This window comes from Marmota marmota, unplaced genomic scaffold (genome assembly GCF_001458135.2).
Source record: "Marmota marmota marmota unplaced genomic scaffold, marMar, whole genome shotgun sequence".
In the NCBI taxonomy this organism is placed as follows: domain Eukaryota; kingdom Metazoa; phylum Chordata; class Mammalia; order Rodentia; family Sciuridae; genus Marmota; species Marmota marmota.
The window spans coordinates 4,320,214-4,346,257 of NW_025999925.1; the positions used below are offsets into that span (position 1 = coordinate 4,320,214).

General features: G+C 39.5%; 1 protein-coding gene across 1 annotated transcript in view; it reads right to left on the minus strand.

The window, feature by feature from the left end:
• The window catches only part of Map1b (microtubule associated protein 1B), a 103,958-nt gene that overhangs the window by 76,615 nt on the left and 1,299 nt on the right, over window positions 1–26,044 (minus strand). The window contains exon 2 of the mRNA XM_048800154.1: window positions 18,465–18,566. Coding sequence (XP_048656111.1) covers window positions 18,465–18,566 — 102 coding nt within the window. The remainder of the gene's footprint in view (window positions 1–18,464; window positions 18,567–26,044) is intronic.

Consider the following 26,044-nt stretch of genomic DNA (forward strand, 5'->3'; position numbering starts at 1 on the left):
CAATGGGACCCACTAAAGCAGTGCTAGAGTCTTGCTGTGACAATACTAAAAGAAGCAGAAATCAAAGGACTACACTGGTCAGAGATTCCTGCTTGATTTTTGGAGGCAAAACTTATCTTCCCTAAGTGACCATTTACATAAAACTGCATTTTTTTTCCGTTCAACTAAATTAAACTGTGCTGTCAAGAAAGACAACACGCAAACGCACACACACAAAATTTTTGCTCATAAAAACTAAAGTTAAAAAAAGAAAGCTGTAATTCAGCAGGTTTTCCTGCAGCCACAATGAGAGTGAATGAGCTCTCATTCTTTCTTGGGAGCTGGTGGCTGCAGGAAGGGAATTTCTACAAGACCATAAAGGATGGTTTAAATAAAGTTTTGAAGTGTGAAAGGTCCTGCTCAGATAAAGAGAAATGAACATATTTGTCTCAATACTTCAAGTATAGAAAACTGATAATGCTTTAAAAGATACCACAAGCCCAAATTATTGTTGAATATACTGTAGATTTTATGGAGATTTTAAGCAGAGAATCAGTTTGAACATTCATGAGTCAAGATGAATCAGTTTTCCCGGCTTTGCTAACATTTCTTATTCATTTCCTTGAATGAATGGTTAAAAGCATTAATCATTAATGAAGACATTCTTTTTTGAAAAACAATTTTTATCTGAAAATCTAAAAAGTATATTTAATAAACTATAGCTTACAATAAAAAATACCTACACATTACTTAGAATAATACTGGGCTGTGTACCACAGAACCAAAGAAACGTACAAGAGAATTGGTTTTGTTTTCTATGATATGTGTAATAGCCTCTTAAAATATGATTTGAAGTATGTCAAAGACACCAAAATAATATCACATTCTATAAGCATGATAGATCTAAATTTTTTTTTTTTAAGAGTTGTAGATGGACAACATGCCTTTATTTGTTTAGTTTTTTTTTTGTGGTGCTAAGGATTGAACTCAGTGCCTCACACATAATAGGCAAGTGCTCTGCCACTGAACTACAGCCCTAGCCCAAGCATGAGAGATTTTGCAAATGAAACTTATGTCATATAATGACTACTTCAAGTCAGATAGAATTAGGAAGACGAGTGGGTTGGCAGGACAGCACACCAGAAGAGCCTAATATGTCCTTATCCAAATTGATGAATCTTAAAAAAATTCATGAAAATATACAAAACCAGAAAAACTGACCACAGTGATTCAAAATAAAGAGATGATCATAGGTAGCAGCAGGGCTGGGGGCAGAGGGTGCAGAGGGAAGAACTGCACCAAAAGCTACCGAAACACACATTTTTTTAAAAATATTTTTTTAGTTGTCAATAGACCTTTAATATTTTATTCATTTATATGCAGTGCTGAGAATTGAACCCAGGGCCTCACACATGCTAGGCAAGTGCTCTACCACTGAGTCACAACCCCAGCCCAGAACACACATTTTTATATGCATGCTCCACCTCAGGATAAAAGTAAATATATTAGTAATAGGTAACATGTATAGAGCACTTAATACGTACCCCTCGCTGTTTCTACACTTCATGTGTCCTGAATATTCCCAAATCCTCTATAAGATAGAACCACAGATGAGGAAACAGGCACAGAGAACTTAAGCATGAGGTGGAGCTTGTATTTGAACCTGGGCCCTCTAGCTCCTGAGCCTCCATCCTGAGCCATCTTGCTGGGCTTAGAGAAGGTAGAAAAGGTTGGCCTCACTCCCTAACATCTACCCCTGGCTCTAAGATGCAAGACAGGAAAAAGGGGAGCACTGCAGGGGGAACAGTGGCCTCCTTCCCACTGCTCTCTGCCCCTCTTCACTCCTCACCTTCAGAACCCAATGGAGCTGGGGGGTGAAGGAAAATTCTGCCCTGCGTGACAACCTGAGCTGAATGGCTATCCCTGGAGAAGCACCTGCAAGCAGAAGCAGCATTTGGAGGAGGCTGGGGAGGGCTCTGTCTTGGCAAGCCCTTCCCATTTGTTTCACATTTGTCCTAGGAAGGTTCCGTCTAACTCTGTCTACAAGGCAGAAGCTCTGACAGCGAAGATGGCCCATGTATTCCTAGGCCAGCGTCCCACCCCCGATGAATGCCTGCCCGTCTGTGGACACGGGGTCACAGACCTGGATCTGATGTCCAGTTTCTAGTTATAAGAGGGTGAAGATGCTGGCGGCCACATGGGACAGTGGGACTCACTAACTCCCTGCAGCCCTGTCTGTCCACAAATGCTGGATCCAGACAGACATCTCACTACAAGAGGAGAAAACAAACAGAATTCAAAATGGGGCCATTGAAAAGATTCTGCAGCACAAGAAAAAAAAATTGAGTACTGGTTTGAGCATTGGTAGAAAAACATATCTCAAAAAAAAAAAAAAGACTTTCTACAGGGAATAAGATAAAATTTCAGAAAATGATACTTGTGTCCACAAAATATGGCAGACATTGTCTCTATGAAACTATAGAGAACAATATAAATAGGGTGGGTTGAAATACAGGCAGAGATGAAAATGGAAGCCACTAGGGAAATGGACAAAAGAATTCAAGGAAAGACAATATATATGCCAGAGCAGAATTTAAATCTGCATCTGAGACAATCATGGACAGAGCAAACCCTGCAGAACACTGGCTCAGTGATGCCCAGAGCAAATGGGAAATGTTCTCCTAGAAAACAAAAGACTGGGGAAAAAAAAGAACAAGGCATAGAATGAGATAGAAGAACAAGTTCCATTTTAAGAATTAATAATCAGAACTAGAGAAAGAGAAATAATGAAAAAGAGAATAAAAACCTTTGCTATCTGAAAAAAAGTCCGTAGACTGAGTGAAGCAGTCAGTGGATCCTCAAGAACCACTACTTTCTGTCTGTGGTTTTTCCTGTGTAAAGGGAGCAGTCAGTCTAGGCTCAGCATCTGCCAACAGACAGGGGTGGAGGGACTCCTTAGCAAGTCTCACTGTCCCTCCCGGGTGCCAGCATTTTCACTAACTAGAACCTGTACATCAGACCAGGAGTATGTTCCCCTCCCACATCCCATGTCCATGGTCCTGCAGGAGTTCATCTAGGGTGCATGCAATTCAGAACATTTCAGGAAAAAAATAATAATGATGATGATGAAAAATGCCTGTAGCTTGGTATTTCTTTGCAATGTATTTTAATTTCAGATAGTCAGATTAGCAAGATTTGAGCAAGATTTGATGCTCCTGAAAAATGTTACTCTGCACCTGAGTTATTAACATCTTCAAGTAAAAAGTTACATTATGGAACAAGAAAAATCTGTTCCTAATTAGATTTGATGGTAAAGTTGGGTTTTCTTTTTTCCAATAAGGGGTACTGGTTCCAAACAGATGCAAGCTATCTGTTTCAGTCATATTCTCCAGTTTATAAAAGATGTATTTCTGTGTGCAAAAGCTGGAATTTTAGACATTTCATTAATATAGCTAGAGTTATCAATCAACAAGGGAAAAAGAAAAGGCCGTACCAGAATGTAAATGACAAATGAAAACTGATCAGAGTGTAATGCACAGAACTCTGTGGGCCAAAGACACAATGCATGTTGCAACCCAACCTGCAAGTTCTGATCCCCAGAAATTTTGGCCACTTCCTTCTCTATCATCAGAATTTTGGCACCCCCGCACTTGTAATCAAATCCCCCCCACTTTTTTTTTTTTGGTGGAACTGGGAATTGAACCCAGGACCTCACACATGCTGGGGGTAGAGCTAGAGCAAGCCCTCTATACTGAGTTATATCCCCACTCCAAATCCCATGTTCATAAAAGACCAATGATGATTCATAGTTTTCTTTTACTTTGATGCTTTCATTTCCCCCCACCCCCAGTGCTGGGTGCTTGAACCCAGAGCCTTGTGCATGCCAGGCAAGCTCTCTACCTCTGAGCTGCATCCATCACCTTTACTTTCTTGAGCCACAGAAGAGTAGTGGAATTCTTATGAGAATGTTGATATTTATATAAAAATATTTTAAAATAATTCCTATTTCATTGTTCATATTTTCCAAGAAATGTGTTATTTTAACTCACATTGATCCATGTGAAGCTCAGGAATAAAAGCTTTACCCCCAGAAGCTCTGCAACTAGTCCAAGTTGCTAACATCATACTTAGAAAGAAACATAAATACAGGACCCAATGACTTAAACATAACATAAAAAGAATCTACAAATTTGACTGCAAAAGTTCTCTCACTTTCCCCCTTACTAGATTTGATTCCTCTTTTATATATTAGCACCCTATTCCCTTCCCTCCTACTTTGTGGTTTGTGATGCATATTTGTGTGACTATGGGATTAATGTCTGTCTTCTCACCTTGACTCAGAACTCCACAGGAGACTGGGTAGGGCCCTTGTCTGATTTATTTATTTTACTTATTGTTATTAACCTCAGCATTTCCCATAGTACCAGATCCCATTAGACAAATAACATATGTTGGTGGAATGAACAGATTGAGTATACATGTTTCCATACTCAATTCAGCCAGGCAAATTACTGTGTCCTAAAAATGCCAAAGGACTTTAAAGAAACAGCACATCTTAGCTCTACATATTAGCTATGTTTATCAATTTTGCATGTAAAACACTTTTTAAAAATATGTGAATGACTTCCACTTGGGTTAATATTATCATACCACAGAATGTTAAATATAAAAGGAAGCTTACAAATAATCAAGTTCAGAAGTGCTGAAGTTCATAAATGCTAAGTAATTTGTCCACAATAGCTCAAATCTACTTAGCAGTAGAACCAGGATTAGAGCTCAAATTTTCTGCCCCTCCAACCTCACCTCCTAAGGGTTCTGTCAGTTGCTCTCAAGAGACTGGCTCTTTACCAGAGTTCTTTGCCAGGTCTCTGAAAGGAACTGATAGCTTATAAATAAACACTTTCCCGTACCTTAATGTTTAAAGGAAATCTATAACAAAGAAATTGCTTGCAATGTAAATAATGATTGCAAATTGTCAGATTTCTTATGCAGTTATTTTTCAAATCTAAGAGCTGATTATAGTTTCTCAAGCCATGACACCTCATCAGTCATTGTCATTCCTACTAAGCCTGTGTTTCTGGCATTAACCTAAGGCTCTTTATCAAGGGGTGTTACCCTGAGGCCTCCTTATTTCCCTGGTTAGAAGATAACTGCATTCCTGCTTTCTTATGAGTCAGTTACAACCGGGTGAAAAGCCATTTCTGAAAGTTAGAATCCAGAAAGATTTTTAAAAAACTATTCCTATGGGCTGGGGTGGTGATTCAGTTGTAGAGTGCTTGCCTAGCATGTATGAGGCCCTCCCTGGGTTCGATTCTCAGCACCACATATAAATAAATAAAATAAAAATCCATTGACAACAACAACAACAAAACTATCTCAATGATTAATTTAAGTTCTTTGGTCTCTATTTTTCTCATTCAAAGTATATTTTTGTTTATTGGGGTTTTCTTTTCTTTTTATTTTTTTAAATTGGAAGTTAAGATTTCTCCTCCTTCCCTCTCCTTCTTTTCTTCCGTCCTTTCTTTCTTCCTCTTTTTGTAACTAGTTTCAATCTCACCAAGCACTGGAAATCCATTGCTGGCTAAAGGAGTCCAGCAATAGAAATTTCTATGTCATGATGGAATCATATTTCTAGATGACCCCTAGAGTCAAAATTTGCCAAATTATTTCATTTATATTTATATTCTGAGATGTCATTCCAAAGGCTCCAAATAATCTGTTCTATGTATAAGACAAATAAAACAAAAATAAGCTAGAGTATAATAATAAATATAATACATAATGTAATGTTTCTTTTAAAAGCAAATACTGATCAGCTGACATGTTAGCTGTCTTAAAACAACCTCAAATCAACATTATTTGTAGAAAAGGCGGCTGTGATTGGAGAGTAAGGAGGACACACAGAGAAAATGCAGGAGGGAAACAGATGGTATTCGAGGGGGGAAAGTGCATGAGTGACATGGGCGAAGGAGCAACAGGAGAGCACAAGAGTAAGCTCGACATCTGAGGCTGCTGCTGGTGCAACATGCCGTCTGTGGTTCAGGACACTCATTTTTACCAGTAAAAAGAGTATGGTCCAAAGCAGTGATAAAAAGCTTAGTCAACCCATAATTCTGCACCACAGTGTTTATTATCAAGTATGATGTGCTGTACACAATTGGATGCACTGTTTCTATGTGCCTGACAACACAATAGGCTTCTCTGCACAGCATGACCACAGACATGTGAGTCATGCATTGTGCTATGACGTTGGGATAGACATCACGTCACCAGCCTATAGGGACTTTTCACCTCCCTAATAATAATCTGGAACCCCTGGGGTGTCACTGAAATATTATGTGGCACATAACTATAATATAAAACAAAGCAAACAATGCACATGCTCATAATTAAATTTGGATGTAAACGACTACATAATTTAGCCCTCTAACTGTCTATTTCTAGGATCCAAATATATATTTTGGACAATCTTTAAGCATAAGTAATAAATCTTTAAAAATAATTTCACTTATTTCTTTTACCTCTTTGTTGATCCTACCTCCCTTTGGGGTATTAAATCCAGGGGTGCTTTACCACTTGGCTGCATCCCAAGTCCTTTTTGTTTTTTATTTTGTGACAGTGTCTTGCTACATTGGTACATTCTCACTAAATTGCTGAGATTGGCTTCAAACTCTCATCCTCCTGATTCAGCCTCCCAAGTTGCTGGGATTACAGGAATGTACTACTGCACCATGTCTTTGTTGGGTTTTGTGTTTATAAGCTTATTAGGAGTGAGAAGACAATTATCTAGTTAAAACATGTTTTCATAGGCAAGGAATATAGGAAGCAGGAAGAAAAAAAATGATAGGGCTTAGTAATGGGTGCACCTATTGTATGTACACAAGGCCAGTGTAAATGTAGTTAACTTAGTACTTATTTCACAAACTTGGAGATTTTTTGGAAGTTATCTACAACATTGCTATGGTCTCTTTCTCCATACTCCCCCTTTCTTTACAGCAGTTTTGGGTTATTTTGGAATATCTAGAACCAATGACTTTTTCAGCCCTATAACTTTCAGGGATAGTAGTTGTTCTATATTAAAATATGATGATAAAACATCTAGGTGGCTGTCTGTTGACTACCTCAACATGAATGGTTTTGCTCAGGAATAGGAATTCAGTACTCATCAGCATACTCTAAGGCCTTCAGGGTGATAACCACTGGAGTTCATGAGGACCCTGAGGCACAGGGAAAAGACCTTCCTCTGTAAATACATGGATAAATGCACTAGATTATTCTGGATTCCAAGTAGGTAGCAAATGTTCTTTTTCCTCTTGAATGAGAACATCTCTCTTGGCCTATGTTCCAAATAAATTCCAATATTTCCATAAAGAGTACATTATCTCTTTTAAAAAATATCCTTTGAAAATATCATTATATTGGGGAGGGAGAAGGCATAATGGATTTCTAAATTCATATTTTCCATAAATCATTGGAATATATCTTGGCTTAATGCACAAATTGAGTTTAGGAATTCTAAGTTATTTCTAAATAAATGTGAAGTGTTCACATAAAAGAAATGACTATATGACTGCAATCCAGAATTTTGTAAAATAATAATCCCACAAGGAATTAGGACAACTCTATTAACTAGAATCTTTGATTCACTAGGTCACCCTACTTTCCATCTATGGAATATTATCATTAATGGTATTAATGTATACAAATTCTCTTTCAAGTTTTAAAATATTCTCAGTTTCTCTGTGAATACATAAAGTCACATCCAATGTTCAATGAGTAATTTAAACAATTCTTGCAAAACATGATCAAATTAGAGATTGAAATCATATCTTAAAGATATTAGATACCAACAGCCAGTCATAAGATGCATTACCATAAAAATCACTTTTCCTTTTGGATCATCATGGCTTTCTGATAATGATTACCTGCATGCAAGTTGTACACCGTCAGTAATAATTTGACTTGAGCATGGCTTCCCAAGGGCATTCATATCTGCGTGTACTGACTTGTTAAATTACCTTGTGCTAATTAATGGTTCACATGACAAGATATGCATAGCTGATCATGCTTATTAAAATGCAGGCCACTCTCAATTATCTATAACAAACAATGTGCCTGGGACTTTTTAACACATTCAACCTACAGATAATTCCCAGAACTCATGAGATTCAAACCTTCAGCCTCCTTCCAAAGATCTGTGAGTAAGTAGCTAATCTGAGGCTCAAAGGAGCATCAAACAGCAACATGCAAGTTCTCATTATAATGGAAAAAACAAAATGAAGCTATTTCCTCTTTGGCATTGCATAGATAAAATACCCATGAATTTGACTTTTGAAATTCTTTCCATGCAGGTGTTTGGCATAGTACAAATAGGATTAAGTTTCGTCTTGTTTGGTCTGCCTACAAGGTAAAGACAGATGGAAAAAGTTAAGGGCCAAGAGTCCCCAAACCAAGAAATCATAAGCCTGTGCACCTTCCTTTAAAATTGGTAATCCTAATAGATGGGACAGGCAGGTTTTCTAAACAAAGTATGTTAGTATTTTAAAACCTGGATCAAAAATCATCTTAAGCTAAATGGAGTAGGATAAGTTCCTGTCTACATTTCAGCAATGAGGCAATTTGGTAAGAATTCACGGAATCATGGAACACAAAACCTGGAAGGGACTCTGCGACATTTAGCCCATCTTTTCCCAACTGTGTTCCACAGAAACCTAGATCCACAGAAGAGAGTGGTGGTGGAGGTGACTGGTAAAAATTTATGGTTCAGAGCTGGGGATATAGCTCAGTTGGTAGAGTGCTCACCTTGCATGCACAAGGACTGGGTTCAATCCCCAGCACCACACAATAATAATAATAACTATTATTAGTAGTATTAGTATTAGTATTAGTATTATTTGTGGTTGAATAAAATTAAACTTATGCACATACACTTTATGCCTCTACAAAAATGAGAGAGTAGGCCACTGTTCCCAAGCTTATTTTGCTCTGGAATTCTTTTCCACTGACCATTTTATTTTAAGGTTTTGTAGAACTAATGACTGGGAGAACAAAGTTTAAGGTGTCTTAATCTAGTATAATTCCTTTATAGCAACTTTTTAGGGAGCCACATGAGTGACTCCAGTATGGAGATGCTGCACTTGATGGTCAGGCTTCCAGACTCTCTGGAAGAGGGAAGGTCCTGGGAAACAGCTCACAACTGTCCCCACAGCTCCCTTCCCCTGACACAGGAACAGCTAAATTGGACGCCTTCCAAAGTGTCCATCCTAGCTATGGAGCAGTGAACAGATTATTTTCATGTTTGTTTCCATAAAACCTTGCATTTTCACAATCTCTCCCTAGTATCTTTGGAGGCTGCCAACATACAATTTTCCAGCACTGAGAGATGAAGACAATCTTGAAATTAAGCATATATGTCCAATTTAGTGGTTTCGTTCTCACATGCTTTCAGAGGAGGTGAATCCCTAAAGTATCAATTTGATTTTTTCAACATTGAATTAAAGGGCTTAATTTTAAACCTAGCTTCAAATTAGGGAATAATATAATTCAGTCTGGATTACAAATTTCCTGAGTCACAAAGAGAATTCAATGCATTAGAATCTGTTGTGCTAATGCCACAATTGAAATAGATAATATATTTCAGTGCATGTTTTATGCATACATATTTCTTTTGAAATATCCTCAACACAGAGAACTCAGGATGACATCCATGCAAAACTCTCATTTGGCACATGTCACATACTAACTTAGTTGTCTTATTTACACACTCAATTGTAAGCAACTCTCAGTCCAGGATTTACTTACAAGTCTTCTTATGACCTTGCAGAGCTAGGACTGGGATTGTGCCTGGAGGCAGAACGTAAATATTTAATGTCAAATTGGCTGATGATAGGGCACATTTAAAAATGATATGCCATATAATGTGAAAATATTATCTCCTTTCCAATGGATTAGAATATGATTGATAAGGTATTCTCTCTCATGCATGAGTGTACACACACATACACACTTCACTGAACTAACTACAAGGCACCTCATGGGACTTCACACTGACACTTCTTTCTTTCTTTATGCTGGGGATTGAACCCAGAGGTGCTTTACCACTGAGCTACATCCCCAGCACCACTTTTCTTTCTTTCTTTCTTTCTTTTTTTTTTTTTTTTAATTTTGAGACAGGGTCCTGATAAGTTGCTGAGGCTGGCTTTGAACTCATAATCTTCTTGCCTTAGCCTCCCGAACTGCTGGGACTACAGGTGTGTGCCACTGTGCGCAGCTGATCACCTCTTCTTTATTGAAATACACCACCCAAAACTCTTGTATTTGAAGTGAGAAACTGTTTGAAATTCTAGATGAAAGAGCAGCCCACATCATTTCTAGCAGGCATCTAGTGCAATTCAAAGGGCAGGAATCCCACGAAGTTGTTTTCATCGGACTCTCAAAAGTTGAAAAGGGAAAGAGACAACTGCTCAAAATGGCTAAGGAACTCTGCACTAAGAACCATTCACCTGGGCTGCAGAATGTACTCCATCTTTAATTTAATTGTTCTTCAAATATGACATTTCTGCTGACTGATGTTTCAGGAAGCAAAAAACAACGTCTACCTGGAGCAGCGTCCCTGGGGCTGGGATCCACAGAAATGAGGTGCTCACTCAGGGGAGCCGCTGTTCCTCCCGCACACCAGTGATGTGTGTTGCTGAAAGGAATCTGGGAATTTAGACAAATGCTCAACGGAGGATTATTATACTCGCAGCTCCACTGAAAGCTGGTTTTATTAAGAAAGAAAAGGCCAGTGTGAACAGCTTAACAGCAAAGTGCTGGTGTAGGGGACTTTCCTCTGTGACAACAAAGGTAGTCCTTAGGATGTATTTGATCTTAGCCCCTCAGGAACACAGGCAGCAACTGCTAGACTCGGCTTGACCTAAAACGGGGTGTGGTATAGCGGAGCTGTTGAGCCCTCATGTTTAATGACATACTTTTATTCTCAGATCCCATAGACTCTCTTGCTGCATTTTCTATGAACATTCATTTCCGCAGTCCTAACTACAGGCAATCCTTTATCGGAGGTTGGAAGAGCTGATTTGAATAACATTACTTTTGTCTTGGACTTCTGCTAATTTCCCCAGCCCCCGTGGTCCATTTTCAAGCACGTTTCCTCAGGACCACTTCTTACTTTCTCCCATGCCTCTAGGATCAAGGACATCTGACTTCACATGCAACAGGACCGCGGAAACAAAAGAGGTAAGCCCTGGAGCATGATGTTTGGGGACACTGGATCGTTGCCTGGTAGCAGTTTAATTAGTCCTGGGTAGAGTGGGGGGGGGGCGCTGGTACCTGGGTAACCTTTGTCACTGTGACTACATCTACGGATGAACAATCAAAATGCACCACTCATTATGATTTCCATTCTCGCCCTTTGTCTTCTTTAGGGATTTGAGTAGGCCTGTCTCTCTCTTTCTCTTATATACACATACAGAGTTTGTAAATTAAGGAGATACTTTCTTTGTTAAACAGCACAGTATTTTTTAAAGCTGTGAGTGACTTTTCCCAACTAAATTATGAACAGTGGCATACCTCCCTTATTCTTCCATCTGTCCCTTGACAGTTTCTTGCCTATCAGTGAGTGCTCAACAGTATTATGTAATCTATCAGTTTTTGCTCTGTTCCTCATCTTCCGCTATGATTTATGGCATGCTACCACAAATGCTGAAAATGTCCCAGAAAGAAGATGCAAACAGAGGCAGCAAACAGAAAGGGCCTATGACCACCCAATGGCTTGCTGTCACCGCATGCTTTAAAAACATGGTGCTTTGGTCTCTGGCAATGAAGACAAAAGCGCTGACATTCCACGTGGGACACCGTCCTTGCTCGGCAGTGTCAGCAGCTGCTCTGGAAGGCACTTAGCTGGATTTAATGGAGGGGTTATTGACATTCCCTAAAATGGCTTCTGAGCCCAGGCAGCCAATTTCCTGCTCCCTTCCTGCCCATGCCTGCCTGTGTCTAGTGGTTCCACAGTGCCCATTAGGAACTGCTTGAGAGCCATTATAGCCGGCAGACTAAAACAGCCTTTCTACTCTGGGGGAAAAAAAAAAGTGAGATGAATGGGTATTTCTAGGGTGGTCTGAATAAGCCATCATTAACTACCCTGAGGAATGTAGGTGCCTGAACATAGCAATGAAGCACTGTTTTATTCCTTTTTGATGGGCATACCTGGAAAAAAAAAGCATCACATATGTGTGAGGATGTGGATCTAAAGAAATCCCTCAAATTTCAAAGCTGAGCAAATGTAAACCTCTCAGGAATTACGCCTTGTGCTGTGGACACTACAAAACCCGGGCTCTACTCCTTGGAAGGTCTGGTTCTTTGACGATTTCAAAGGGAGCAAGCAGTTGCCTGCAAAGTCTGAATGGGAGCAGTGGGGCGAGAGCAGGGAGTGGAGGAGCTGCAGATCACTCTGCCCTCCCTGCAGCGGGGCCAGGAAGGCCTAGGGCAGGGGGCAATAGGGGGAAAGACTAGGGATTTGCATTTAATGAGTCTCCTTCCTAGGCAGGCAGCATTGACCTAAATGGATATTAAATAGAGGTCTGGTTACTTCGACAAAATTAAGGCTCTCTATTTGCTCCTTTCCTCTAAAACCATGATTCCGCCTATCATTTCTTTTGCTTTTTTAAAATTATTTTTTAGTTGTCAATAGACCTTTATTTGATTTATTTATATGCGGTGCTGAGAAACGAACCCAGTGCCTCGCACATGCCAGGCAGGCACTCTACCTCTGAGCCACCCCCCCCAGCTCCTCCTAGCATTTCATATGACAATTCAATGAGGAAAAATGAATGATCCCTGTGGACTTGGGGGCAGGTACCTATCCCTGAGATGTGTGCCTGTGACAGAGAAAATGTGAGGATAAAGGATCTGCTTTCCCTTCAAAATTGCAGGTTCCCTGAGCATAAAGTCAGCCAATGGAATGCAACTGGAACATATATTCGTGTGCTTTACTGTTAAAGGTTGGAAGCAGGGTTGAAAAGGCATCTATCACTCCCTGTCACAGAGCAGCTCACGTATTCTAGACACATACAATTGAGCCATAATTCTACACAATGACAGACTAACTATACAAGTTCAGACAGAGGAAGATGACTAAAAATATTCTAAGACCCTTTTCCAAGAGCAGTTTAGCATTTTCTTATCATTCTACTGGCAAATATTAGCTATAAAACCTTTCCTCCTTAATGTCAAAGGGAAGAGAGGATCCGCACGACTGAAATTCAAAGGGCTGATTTTAATTCTCCATCAAAAAACCAATCTCCAGGCAAGATATTTTTAGCAGTCACTCAGCACCAATCTAAAGATGCTCAGCTGTGGTTTGTTTATCTTCCGTGGAAAAGGCATGCATTCTTAAACAAAACCTCCCCTATCCACATTACAAAATCAGCCACATCATAGGAAGGGTTTTGTGAATGTGATCTAGGAGTTATAAAACTAGTGGAAATATGCCAAATTCTTTCTATTTATCCAGCTAAGAAAATACATTACAAGAAACCTCAGTTTCTTCTAACTGGCAAAATTTACAGTCACTTGTTGATTGGAGAGAGTGGAAGAGAAAACTGAGTAGTTGAGTGGAGTGGAAGAAGTTACACAGTGAGAAAGCAGGCTGGGACTCTCCTAGCATCTCAGTATCCTTACCTGCACAGGGTCAGAACCATTTTGCAAATGGTCTACAGCCCTGCTCTGCTCCTGGTGACCCAGCACTCCAAAGCGACACCTCCTTTTTTAACTCTTATGCCCAAAGGATCTCACTAAACTCAGTCACTGAACGTCACTGCCATCTTCACAGACCAGCAGCTTCATACCCCTTGATAATTCCAGAGGTAATAATTTCTCAGGGAAACATCTTTAATACAAAGTAAAAATTATTACCATTATTGCCAGCCAAATATCTAAATCCAGTATTTCCCATAGACAATAATAATCACCATCTTTAATACAAATTAAACATTACTACCATTATTACCAGCCAAATATCTAGATCCAATATTTCCCATAGAAAATAATAATCACCAAAACCCCAAGCCAAATAGATTTTTACAAGGGAGATAATACGAATATTAGTGTAGATTTACTGTTTGTCATGTGATAAAGCCTGTTTTAAGATTTATACACATGCATTTGAATCCTCATGCAAACCCTACGAGGTAGGAATGATCATTTTCATTTACAGATAAGAAAACCAAGGCAGAGGATGTTGAAGTCACTGTCCAAGACAATTCAGAAAATCAGTGAAAGAGCTAGGATCCAACATGGGAGTTTGGTTCCAGAGTCTGTATTCTTTTTTTTTTTTAATAGTTTTTATTTATTGATTGATTGATGGACATTTATTTTATTCACTTATTTTCATATGCAGTGCTGAGAATGGAACCCAGTGCCTCACACATGTGAGGTAAGCGCTCTACCACTGAGCCACAACCCCAGCCCAGAGAATCTGTATTCTTAATTGTTACATTATGTTGCTGGTCAGCAACTGCGTTATCAAAATTTCAAAACTATTTTAATAAGCAGACAACAGTGGCAAAAGGAGGGGAAAAAGAAAAATGAAACATTTTCCGTCTGGTGTCCCTTGTCCTGGGAAAGTTTTTCACTTGTTCTGAAATGGCGCCTGTCTACCACAGATAGTCATGGGGCACTTCCTATAGCCCCAGGAGACACCCTCCCCCAATACTGTATGAAGTTACATCTAATGTTAAATTTGAGAAAGAAGCAATAGGAATGGAAAATGAATGAAATTCTATACTGCAAGGCAAACCTATGCTTCCCATGGTCTTACTTTTGTAGTAAGACTTATAAAAACGATTTGCATCCAGCAGGGTTAAGGGACAAAATTTCTAGGATATAATACATCAAAAAAAAAAAAAAACCTTTGTGATGGTATTTGAATTCATAAGTATAAGGAAATGTAAGATTTGTTCTATTTTGAAAAATCTCAACTGCTGACCTGTCACTTGAGTGAAAGACTGGAGAACTCTTGAAAGAATCTCATCTCTTCTCTCAAGGTGACTGTGCTTGCCTGCATCAGCTCCCTCCCATGTGGGGTGGCCAGGAAGCCTAGCATCAGGGCAGCTCAGCAAGAAGTGCCCTGGGGACATGGCAGGCATGGCAGGTGTGGCTAAGTCACTGTAGGCAAGTAAATGCTGTAGCACACTCAGGACACTAAGATGAACCTGATGATTGACCACTCCAAGAAATGTAGTCGCCAGAGTTGGACAGGGCTGAACGATCCCAGGACTAAGGTTCTGGGGGATGGGGACCCTCCGCTCCCCATTCATATGATGCCACCCCAACCTTGTGTGGAGAAAGCACTTATATTCCAGGTTCCTGCCCAAAGGATATTTATCTTAGATGATTAAACTGATTAGAGTGGTCTTGAACGAGAGCAAATCCTGAAGAAAGAGTCTTAATGAAGCTCAAAACCCTAGAACAAGGGATAAACTGGTAGAAAGGAATGAACCTAGCTGTGCCATTTGCAGGGTCTGTTAGCTGTACTTGGAGGTGTAACAACCTGAGCCCTAATCAACTATGCCAGGGGATGAGTATTTTACGTAACTCTGCTAAACAGGGGCGGGGGCCGGGGGGCATCTCTCAAAGCCAGGGAAGGAAGAAGGAGAGAAGAAAAAGGAAAAAAACCAAAATAAAACAAAAAACCCTGTGAAGCCTGAACTTGACACAGGATTCTAGATTTGATGTTGAGCTGCCTGTGGTTGCTAATACCTCCTCTCGTGACATAAATGTCATAAAAGTAATGAATACGTTTGCTTTGTCTGTTTCATGTCCTCACCCACCTCACTCTCCATAGTGCCTGGCACCATGTAGGTGCCATTTCAGAATTTATTTTTATATATTTTAGTTGTCAATGGATCTTTTTATTTTATTTTTTTTTATTTATATGCGGTGCTGGGGATCAAACTCAGGGCCTCACACATGCCAGGCAAGTGCTCTACCACTGAGCCACTACTCCAGCCCCCCACCTCAGTATTTTAAAACCCGTGAATGAGTGGCTTTATTCTTTTTTAATCATTCTTTTTGTTCCTTGTCTCAAAATTAACTTTCATTCTTAAAACTCTAAATGCAGAGATTCAGTTAACTCCACTTTCAGGGCTCTACAGGATATAAGTTTGCTTTTAGAATTTCAAGTGAAAAGGGAAGAGAACACTAGGCTTGGAATCACTAAGAAACACACTTCAAATTTCTCCAGTTTGTTCAGGAAAAGCTATAGGTCTCCATGGTCCAATCCAAGGAAAATCCTATAATCTCTATGTACCTCAATTTTGTGTTCTTGTTTTCTGGTGTCTCCTCTTTCTAGAACACACCTGAAACTGAATATGACATGTATGTTTATCATCTACAGACTAAACATCCAAGGATTTAGGAGCATTTTGGATTCTGGATTTTTGGATTAGGGATGCTCAACTGGTAAAAATGGGGGCAAATGTTCCAAAAATCTCCAAGTTCCAAAATCTGAGACCTTCAGTTCCATGCATTTTGAATAAGGAATAATCAACATATGAAACAGTCTTAATAAGAAAACTTCATGTTTCCCACATACGGCATCACTATAATAGCTCCATTAGAGGTTTAAGTTCCCAGAGGAGTCTGGGGCCTACATATGCTTGAAATGGAAAATTATTACACCAGTCCTTTCTGCAGTTGGTAAGAATGGTAAGGATGCTGTGCATGTAAAGGCCAGTTTCTAAATAGAGCATCAAGCATAGCACTTGATAGAACTAGGTAGGTGACCAGCTCTTATACAGGTGATAGAGGAGAGAAGAAAAGCGTACAAGGCTGAAGTGAAATTTGGAGGGACTTGATCTTTTTTTAGTCCACAAGAGAAATATAAGTCTTTGGTCTAAAAATGGTTAGATTTTCAGAAATTCTTACAAATTTTCATTTTGCAATACACATCTTTCTTACAAGGTCAACCCAAATGTGAATAAACACAAGATGTTTACAAAATATGATGTTTTCAAAAAAGAAAACAAGTCCCACAGTCATAGCAAGAAAACCAGAACAACTTACAGAAAAAGGATTAAAAACTTGGCTTTTATATGTTGAAATAAACATACTTGTTAGTAAAGGGTACTTCTCTTAGTTTTTGTGAGATGGTTTGAAAAGTTATGGAGATTTTGCAAGACATGAAAATAATAAGAGAGACAATCTAATACTGTACCTGTCCTTCAGTAAATCATATCCTGCCTGATAAGTCTCTGGATCATTCCTTTCCTCAACCCAATGCAATACTACTTAAGAACTGATTTTTCATAGGGCTTTGAAGCAAGTTTAACTTTCAATGAAAAAAAAAATTCCCCCTAAGTTTCTCTTAATAGATTCACCCATCCATGCTTGAATGCTACAATTCATTTGGATAACTAAAATGTATGGGATTTCATCCTAATATCAAACTTATAAAAAAAAAACAGGATAATCCCATGGGCATAATACTATAGCCAAGTATGATTCATGAAGGCACTGACATTCCATAAAAGTCATTTCAAATCTCAATATACATATTATAATAGAGGATGATCTAATCATCCCCCAAAGACCAAACCTCATTTCTGATGTTATAGCAATGCCAATAAAATTAGTAATCATAGAGCCAAAGCATGTAGACAGAAAAGTGTTTAGTCTTATTTTACATAAAATTCAAATGAAGTCAAGAAATCAAGCACAATATAGTTTCAATAGCAAAGCTTTTGGAAAACACAACCTGGGTTTGAAGCTCTTATGGGCCAGAAATTGTTTCATAATCCCCAAATGTGACAAACTGGGAAAAATAAGGGTCACAACTCACAAGAGGAAGAAAAGATGTGAATTCAGCATGCATCTATCACCAGCACCAGAGACATGCGACAGGGCACATCCCCAGGGAGGCAGGAACCTTCACAGATGACAAATGTTTGTGTCCTTACCTTTAATTATTCTGTAGTGTTCTTTTTCATCTCTAAAAGAAAGGCTATTTTAACAGCAGTTTGGAATTATCAAACTCTCTTACCCACAGTAAGAAAGGTAGATGATAATGCAATGGGGATAATAAAGATAAAATGAAATGTAGATGTCTCCTTTTACTTTCAAGAGGAGGAAGTTGTGGGATTCTGGGAGCATCCGATTTGAATTCATAATTTCATTTGGGTAAAATTAACATTTAAATAGTTTGCAATCACTTGAGTTTAGAATATGGAGAGTTAAAAAAAATTAGCCTAGAACTTAAATATCTAAGAATTCACAAAATGAATAATCCACACAGCTATAATTTGGAGTAGGCTTTCTTAAACTGTGGCTGCTGGCTAACGTAGTTGATAATAACCAGTACAAAGAATCATGTAGCAGTACAAGAATATCTTTCCCCTAGATATCAATCCAGAGTCCCACACAAAGCTTCCAGCCAGTGACCTATTCCCTTGTCCTTTCAAATTCTAGCCTGACTAATACAGAAGCCTCACCTGGGACTTCAGGAGAGAATCTTGCAGAGTGTCGAGATACAAAAAGTTTGAGTTCTTGATCCAAGTTGCATTCAATCAGGTTTGTGTCCCATGATCGGATTCCTATGGAGGAAGAGGAAGAGTTGACAGACTTCCAGTTAGTCATTTCAGAGTGGTTTGGAAAACATCACTGCAACATTTCTCAGGCTTTAGAGGAGACTATAGAGTCCTTTTCTGAAGAGGCTGGTGACTAGCAGTGGATGGCCACAAAGTGGGAAGGCCAGGGAGGTCTCTCCACCAGGCCACAAGGGAAGGATAACCATCAGCGGGGACTGAACTTCTGCCCCTCATAAAACGTAAATGCAGCTTTGCTGGAAGAGTCAAAGAAAACAGCTATTAGGGAAATGACAGGCTCTCCTCCAGGGAGGGAAAAGAAAGGGCAGGAAGACGGCTAGTTTATTTGTGGCTGAGAGGTCACTGGACTATCTCTAGCTTTCTCATGGTTCACTTGCAAGTGGCAAGAAAATATAAAAAGCAGGTGGGGAAGGAATAAGGGAGCTGCCATCAGGGAGCCTAGGCCTCTGTCTTTCAAATGATGTTCTTGTTAGTGTGTAGTATTTTTAAACCAGGGATTGAACCCAGGGGCGCTTAACCACTAAGCCACATCTCCAGTCTTTTTTATATTTTATTTAGAGACAAAGTCTCACTAAGTTGCTGAGGCTGGCTTGGAACTCAAGATTCTCCTTTCTCAGCTTCTCTAGCCGCTGGGATTATAGGCATGCACCACCCTGCCCGGCTGATTTCTTTCCTGTACTCATCTCATTTTTTTAACCTATGTTTCTCAACCCCTAGATATCCATCCAAAATTTGCATGGTCTTTGATAAGCAGGGTGGATCTCAAGACTTGGCCCATGTGTTCTCTCAGGCATTACCTGCCCAACTTGGCAAGCAGCACATTTATTCACAATTGTTAGTTGTATTAAAGTTTCTTATCCAGAATCAAAGAAATATGGCAACATTTTGTACTTTATTAAGCCGTTGATGATGTTGGGGGCCATGAACTTCCTTTCAGTTGAGACCTCCTTTCACTGGACTGAAAGGAACATCAGCAGTGAGAACACAAGATCAAGTCTCGGAATGATGGTGGTTTCCTGTGCTCATGCCCCACCTCCTCAGACTTTTCCTTTCTCCTCCCTCCACCTCCTCATCCCAAAGGGGATGGCTCAGAGGGAAATCCAGAGAGCTCTGGATGAGAGAGAACTGGAGAGCAATCCAGGGAAAACTGAGGAAACCCAGGATTCTGGAGTGAGAGTGTGTGTTTGTGTGTGTGTGTGCGCGCATTTATATTTTTCCGAGCAGATTGCTCATGGTGGAGCCAGTTCATAGCATTCATGATTGCACCCTTGTTTACAGCATCCTCAATTACCAAGAACAAATCTTTGCAACAACAAACACTTATTGCCCATCTCCTAAAGGCAGGAGCTTGAACCTCTGGGTACAACACTGCAGGTAAAATATCTCTAAATAGCCAGTTATTCAATCATTCTTGTTGATCATTTGTTGTGCACAGAGACCAGAGGGTTTAAATGGCAGTGTGCTAAACACATCTCCAAATCCTGAATGCCTATCTGTATTTACCTCCATTTATGATTTATTCAGTTTTCTAATCTTACAAAGAATTTGTTCTTACCTTGATATAGATATATATATATTCACATACATACATATATGTACACATCTGTGTTTATATACATACATATAATATATACATATGTATACGTGTGTGTCTATATGTGCATTTTTTTTTCTGGAAACACATCTTAAATACCTTCGGATTACACATCAAATACCTTTTCAACCATGAGGAATATTTTCAAATAGATTTATGTCCACTAAATAAAGGCAGAAATTCCCCACATGATCAATGAGAAGAATTCAGAAATGGAAGAGTTAACAGCCCTAAAGAGTGGATAAATTATAAGGGGGAATTTTATGGGTCTCCCTGGAAACATTAATGGCCTCAGTTTGCATTTGTGCTAATGGAGTATTTAAATTTTAACAAGAAAGGCATGTTGAGATTTTTGCAGCTCTTTTGAGTACAGAAATGATAAATGGGTTCTTTTTTTGTTTCCCGCAGAGCTTGACAGGTTGAGAGGTCTGAATTCATTAGAATATTTTACTTCAACATATACACTATATACCAGCCTAGTGTGAAAAATCATTGCGTTCCTGTCTGCGTCTGACTTAATTGGTATTGTTGACTGAATTCTCCGAGCTGCAGGTCAGAGCTCCACTTTGTCTTCTAGCTTGTCAAGCTGGGTCAATAAGTTAATAATGAGACATATGTATTTAAATTAAATTCATACAATTTTTCTGTCTTTGTTCTAAATAATGTCTAAATTGCTACATTATTTGAATGACTCCATCTGGGGTTATGCGTATGCGTGCTCTTACATTATTGTTTGTCATTTTTCCCTTTGCTTCAAAATTAAGTTGTCTGACACAAGCACTTAAATGTTTGCTATATATATATATATATATATATATATGTAACTTAACAATGAATAAATGCTAAATATTAAGATATCCATTTAGTATTTTTAAAATTACACTAGTAACAGCTGATAAAAATAATTTCTCTCTCTCTTTTTTGTTTTTTGTTTGTTTTCAGTGTAGGGATCAAACCCCAAGCCCTGGACAGGCCAGGTCATCGGCACTCTACCATTGAGCTACATACATGTTTGCACTTCCAATTAAACTAAAAATTTAGGGTTCTCTTTCTATCAGAGCAATTTCCAGCCAAATTATTTCTTAACAATGCACAATCACTACTATCACTTTTCAAATAAAGATCAAAGGGATTTACTAGTTATTTTCATTGGAAAGGAAAATTTGGGGATCAGGCCACTTTCTATACCAATTGTAGAAAGAAAATATTCAGAATTGCTTTGTACCATCTGCTGGATAATATCAGTGAAGGGAGAGTATTATTCACTGAAGGTTCATTTGCATTGAGTAGGTTTCGGTATCTCCCCTTTGTGCCTAAAATGGAGCCAACAGTGGGACCTCTAGAGTTCATAGCACAGAAAGTATTCTTGTTGGTCTTTCCCACTTTCTCCCTTCTCAGAATCTGTGGCTGGATGGGATCCTGGGTATTGGTTAAGAGATTCTGAGCAGGCTTTTAGAAGCAGGTCATCTTGGTCAGCAATGGGAGAAGAGAAATCAGGAGAAATTCCTGGCCCTCTTTCTGATTATCCTCCCAAAAGTCCCCAAGTGCAGCTCTTCCCTGAGGCTTTCCTTCTCCAGCAGTCTCTAACTGCTGCACCCTTCTTGGCTTACCCAGGTGGGGAACAACTGCTAACTCCAGCAGTTTTTAAACATCCAGGCCCAAAAGGACATCTGTTACCCCTGAGAACACTCCTGGCTGCTAAATGGGTTTGGCCCAGCCCTGGGAAGTGAGCACTATCATTGGTCTATCCTTGGTGACAAGGGAGTAACAAAGGGTTTTTTCTTCTCAGTTCTGTGACCCCACATGGTAGAAGTACACAAAGAGGAGGAGAATGTGCATGTGACACTTACAGATGGAAAAGGGTGGGGGGAAGAAAAGGTGTGTGTAAGGGGGTGGGGTCACCACAGAACAAGTCAGGGTGAAAAAGGAAGAGTCCGGTATCCTTGAAGTCTACAATCTGGATTTCTCCAAGCTTACCCTGAGGCATGCATTTTGCAGGATTATTTAATGAAACCAACAATTTTTAAAAAGCACCTCCCTTTTAAAAGCTAAAAAAACACACACAAAAAAACCCAAAAACCTAGATTCCTAAAAGCAACTGCAGATTGAAGAAAGCAGAATAAAATGACCTGCATTGCATGTTGTCATTTGGACCTTTAATGAGTTGATCTGCCTCTATGGGCTTTAATTATTCTTTCTGAGAAATGGACTTTTGAATGTAGTTTTGCAAATACCTAAATAACTAACCTATAATCATAAGATTCTATTGGTAAAACCATGCCAAAAAGTGAACTGAAACCATAATAGAAACATAAGCTAAGGAAACAATTAAAAAGGAAATGCTAATTTAAGAAAGGCTTTACTTTTCAGAGACAAGATTTTCCTATTTTTTTCCCTTGACCTAACTTTCAATTTTATGTTTTTCCCTTTTTTTATAAGCTAGCAACTTGATGTTCATTACATATGTTATATGTAATGCAGACAATAACTTACATACATGGTTCATAATTTCAAGTATTGATAATAAATAATTCAGATCTTATAAAATATCTTATGATAGAAGCAAATAATAATTGATTTATGATCATTTGTTTATTTGACCTAAAAGTCAGAAGTTATTTTAAAGTGAGCCCTTAGGGGGCTCTAGCTCAGTGGTAGAGCACTTGCCTCCCATGTTCGAGGCACCAGGTTCAATCCTCAGCACGACATAAAAATAAATAAATAAAATAAAGGTATTGTGTCCATCTACAAATATATATATATAATATAAATATATATTACTTAAAAATATATAACTATATATTATATATTTTAATATATATTTATAAATATATAATATATTTATATATATTTTTAAGTGAGCCCTTAGAGAAGGTTAACAATGAATCATCTATTTAATGACCTTAAGTTTTGGGACTGGCTTGTGTTTCAGCATGGATCACAGAGCCCTTAGTAGATAATACCAACTACTTGATGCAAGCAGAAATCTATCACATTTTGACTTAGAAAAGTAAAGATGAGTACAATAAATTTAATACCTTATAATATTTCATTTAACTACCACTTATTATATTAGAAGTAAGTGGAATTTTTGTTTATTTATTGGTACTGAGGATTGTACCCAGGGCCTCACACATGCTGGGCAAGTGCTCTACTACTGAGCTTCATCTCCAGACCTGATGATGAAATTAAACCCAAATCTTTCCTGGGTTCTTAATTCTCTTATCATTTTAGACTAAACCCGTTCAATAAAGTGACATCAGAATGTTACAATATAATCAGCTAAATCTAAATCTCAAAATCCAGGGCAGTTACACACACCAATAAATTCAGTTTGCAAGACACCCATGTATGTAATCTAGATTTTTAAAAAACATGCACACACACACCCCAAAAAACTAGAACAAAACAAATTTGAGGAGCAGGTGTTCTGTTAAAATCTAAGGATGACTGGATAAAACCATGTTGAGGGTGAATTGCAGGGGCGGGGGTGGGTGGATATTGCCAAGGAATAATAGTTGGTGATAGCCACAATGGTTCAGTCCTGCACAACTGAATCAGTAAAGCTAGAGGACATGGAAACAATTGTTTCAAACTCAGAAATAACCAAACCTGGCATTGTGCTTTTTAAATACAGTTGAGAAAACAAGAGTGACCATTTCTCTTGGCTTCAAGAAGCATTTATTAAGCATCCACATTAGGATGTCTCAGGCATGTTGGTTTATCATGCTACCATCATCCCTCTACAGATTTATAGATTATCTTCTAGGCTTCCCAGAGGGTCCTCAGTAACCAGATGGCAAGTCACCAGGGTCTCCAATCCCACAGAACCTCAATGAAGACAGGAAGGGAAATAATAAGAAAGAGTAACCAATGAGGAAATGGTTTCCCAGACTCCACGCAGCAGGGCCCAGTTAAAAGCGGAGCTCCCTGGAGCAGCTCCATCTTGCTTCACACATATGGCCTGCAGGGTTCAGCAACAACAGCGGTGGCATCAGAGTGACCTCTGGAGGAGGCCCAGCTGGGACCTGCCCACTGAAGCTGCAACATGTCATGCACAGGGAAAGAAATCCTGCTCACCCTGTTGCTAAGACATCTCAGACTGTCTGAATGAAAAGCTGGGGAGTGGTACTCTCACTTAGCATTGGAAGCCCTGCAGCCTGATTTGCATTGGAGACCCCAGGACCCAAGAGAGCAATCTCCAGAGAAACAACAGCATCTGTTACTGCCCACAGGAAATGGCTCTGCTCACTCACTTGGCTGACTCTTAATGGGATCGATACAGCCATTTCGGAATTCTGCACAAAAATGTGACCAAATTAAGGAATTAAAAATCAGGAAGGCAAGGTGAGGGCAAAGGAGATGGGGGTGGGGTTCTGGAATTGCAGTAATATCTGTTCTTATCTGGATAACACAGGTGTGTTCATTTTGTGAAAAAATCCATTGAGCTGTTCATCTATGATTTGTGCCCTTTCATCTCTAATACATCAACAGGATTAAATTTTTTTTAAAAAAATCAGAAAGATTAATTTTTATTACTAAGTGCTAGTAGTGTGAAAAGGAGTATAGAGGGAGCAATAGATGGCTGCATCTGTTTTGTCCTTCAGCGGAAGCAACTTGAATAAACCCCCTGAGGAATGGGACACTGAAAGGATGATCAGCTGAGTAACAAAGCGAGAAGATAATTATGGTGGGAAGGTGAGTGTTGAACCATCTCCCTGCATGGGGCGCTGCCCACAAGTGGATGACTGTACAAAGGCAAGCTCTGAAAACTGCTGTATTGAAATCTCCCTCAGATATTAGCCTGCCCTGCGCCAACATCATGACAGGGTCAGAAAAGGAGTGACGCTGCAGTACTGGCACTCCAGTCACTGATAAGCGGTGTGACCTTGAGCCAGTCCCCTTCCTGCCTCTGGGCCTCATCTGGAAAATAAGGATGAGGATCCCTCCCTGCACCACACTGGGTGATTAGGAAAATTTTGTAGCTATAAATCACCTCCCTATATGTTATTATTCCCAGGCAATGCTACTGACAAATGATTTTTTTAAAAAATCAAAGTCATTGATTCCCACAATAGCCACGCCCAAAATAAGAACGTGCAAAAATTTTCCAGGAGAAAAATGTGCAAATAAACAAAATTAGAATAAATCAGATCAGAGGCCTACAGTTTGAGAACGTAGGGTTATTGAGATGCTCAAATAAAACATTTCATTTTTAAAGTCTCTTATTTTTATTTTTTTTTTCGAATGAATTATCATGACTGCTTTCTGTTCGCATTTTTTTTTTCTTTTTTAAGCTGAAAAGAAAAATCAGTGCTTTAAAGTTAAACAAAAGAACAAGGTCTGCAACTCCAGTCCCCACCCTGCAGCCTTTTGTTCTGGGGACAAGTGGCCATTTCCAAGTGCAGAAGAAGCAGATGACAAGCGTTTATTTATTTATTTATTTATTTTTTTCATCTAAAACAAGGCTTTTCTTCCGCCTTTTATTGGGGTGAGGGGGAACCGGGAAGGAGGGCTGCGTGAACGCCCTTTGTCCGCCTCGGGCTGCCGTAGAGACCGCAGTGCGGACTGCACCACGCCCACCAGCCGGTGTCTCCGGGCAGAAACGCTTCAGCACCACCCCGAGAGAATAGAGCCGGGCTGGGGCTGCAGAGAGACCCGGCGACCTCTGTCAGGGGCGCGGGGAGGGCCAGGACGCCAGGGGTAGACGAAAAGGCAGAGATCATAGCTGCCACCCTGGAGTCGAGCGCAACAAAGCCAGGCAGAGGGAGAGGTGGGGGCGAGTAGCCCCCGCCAGCCTGAGGCTCCCGCAAAGCGCACACCCCGCCAGCCGTGCCTACGTGGGGGCGCGCAGTGCGGGGGGCAGCTCGTA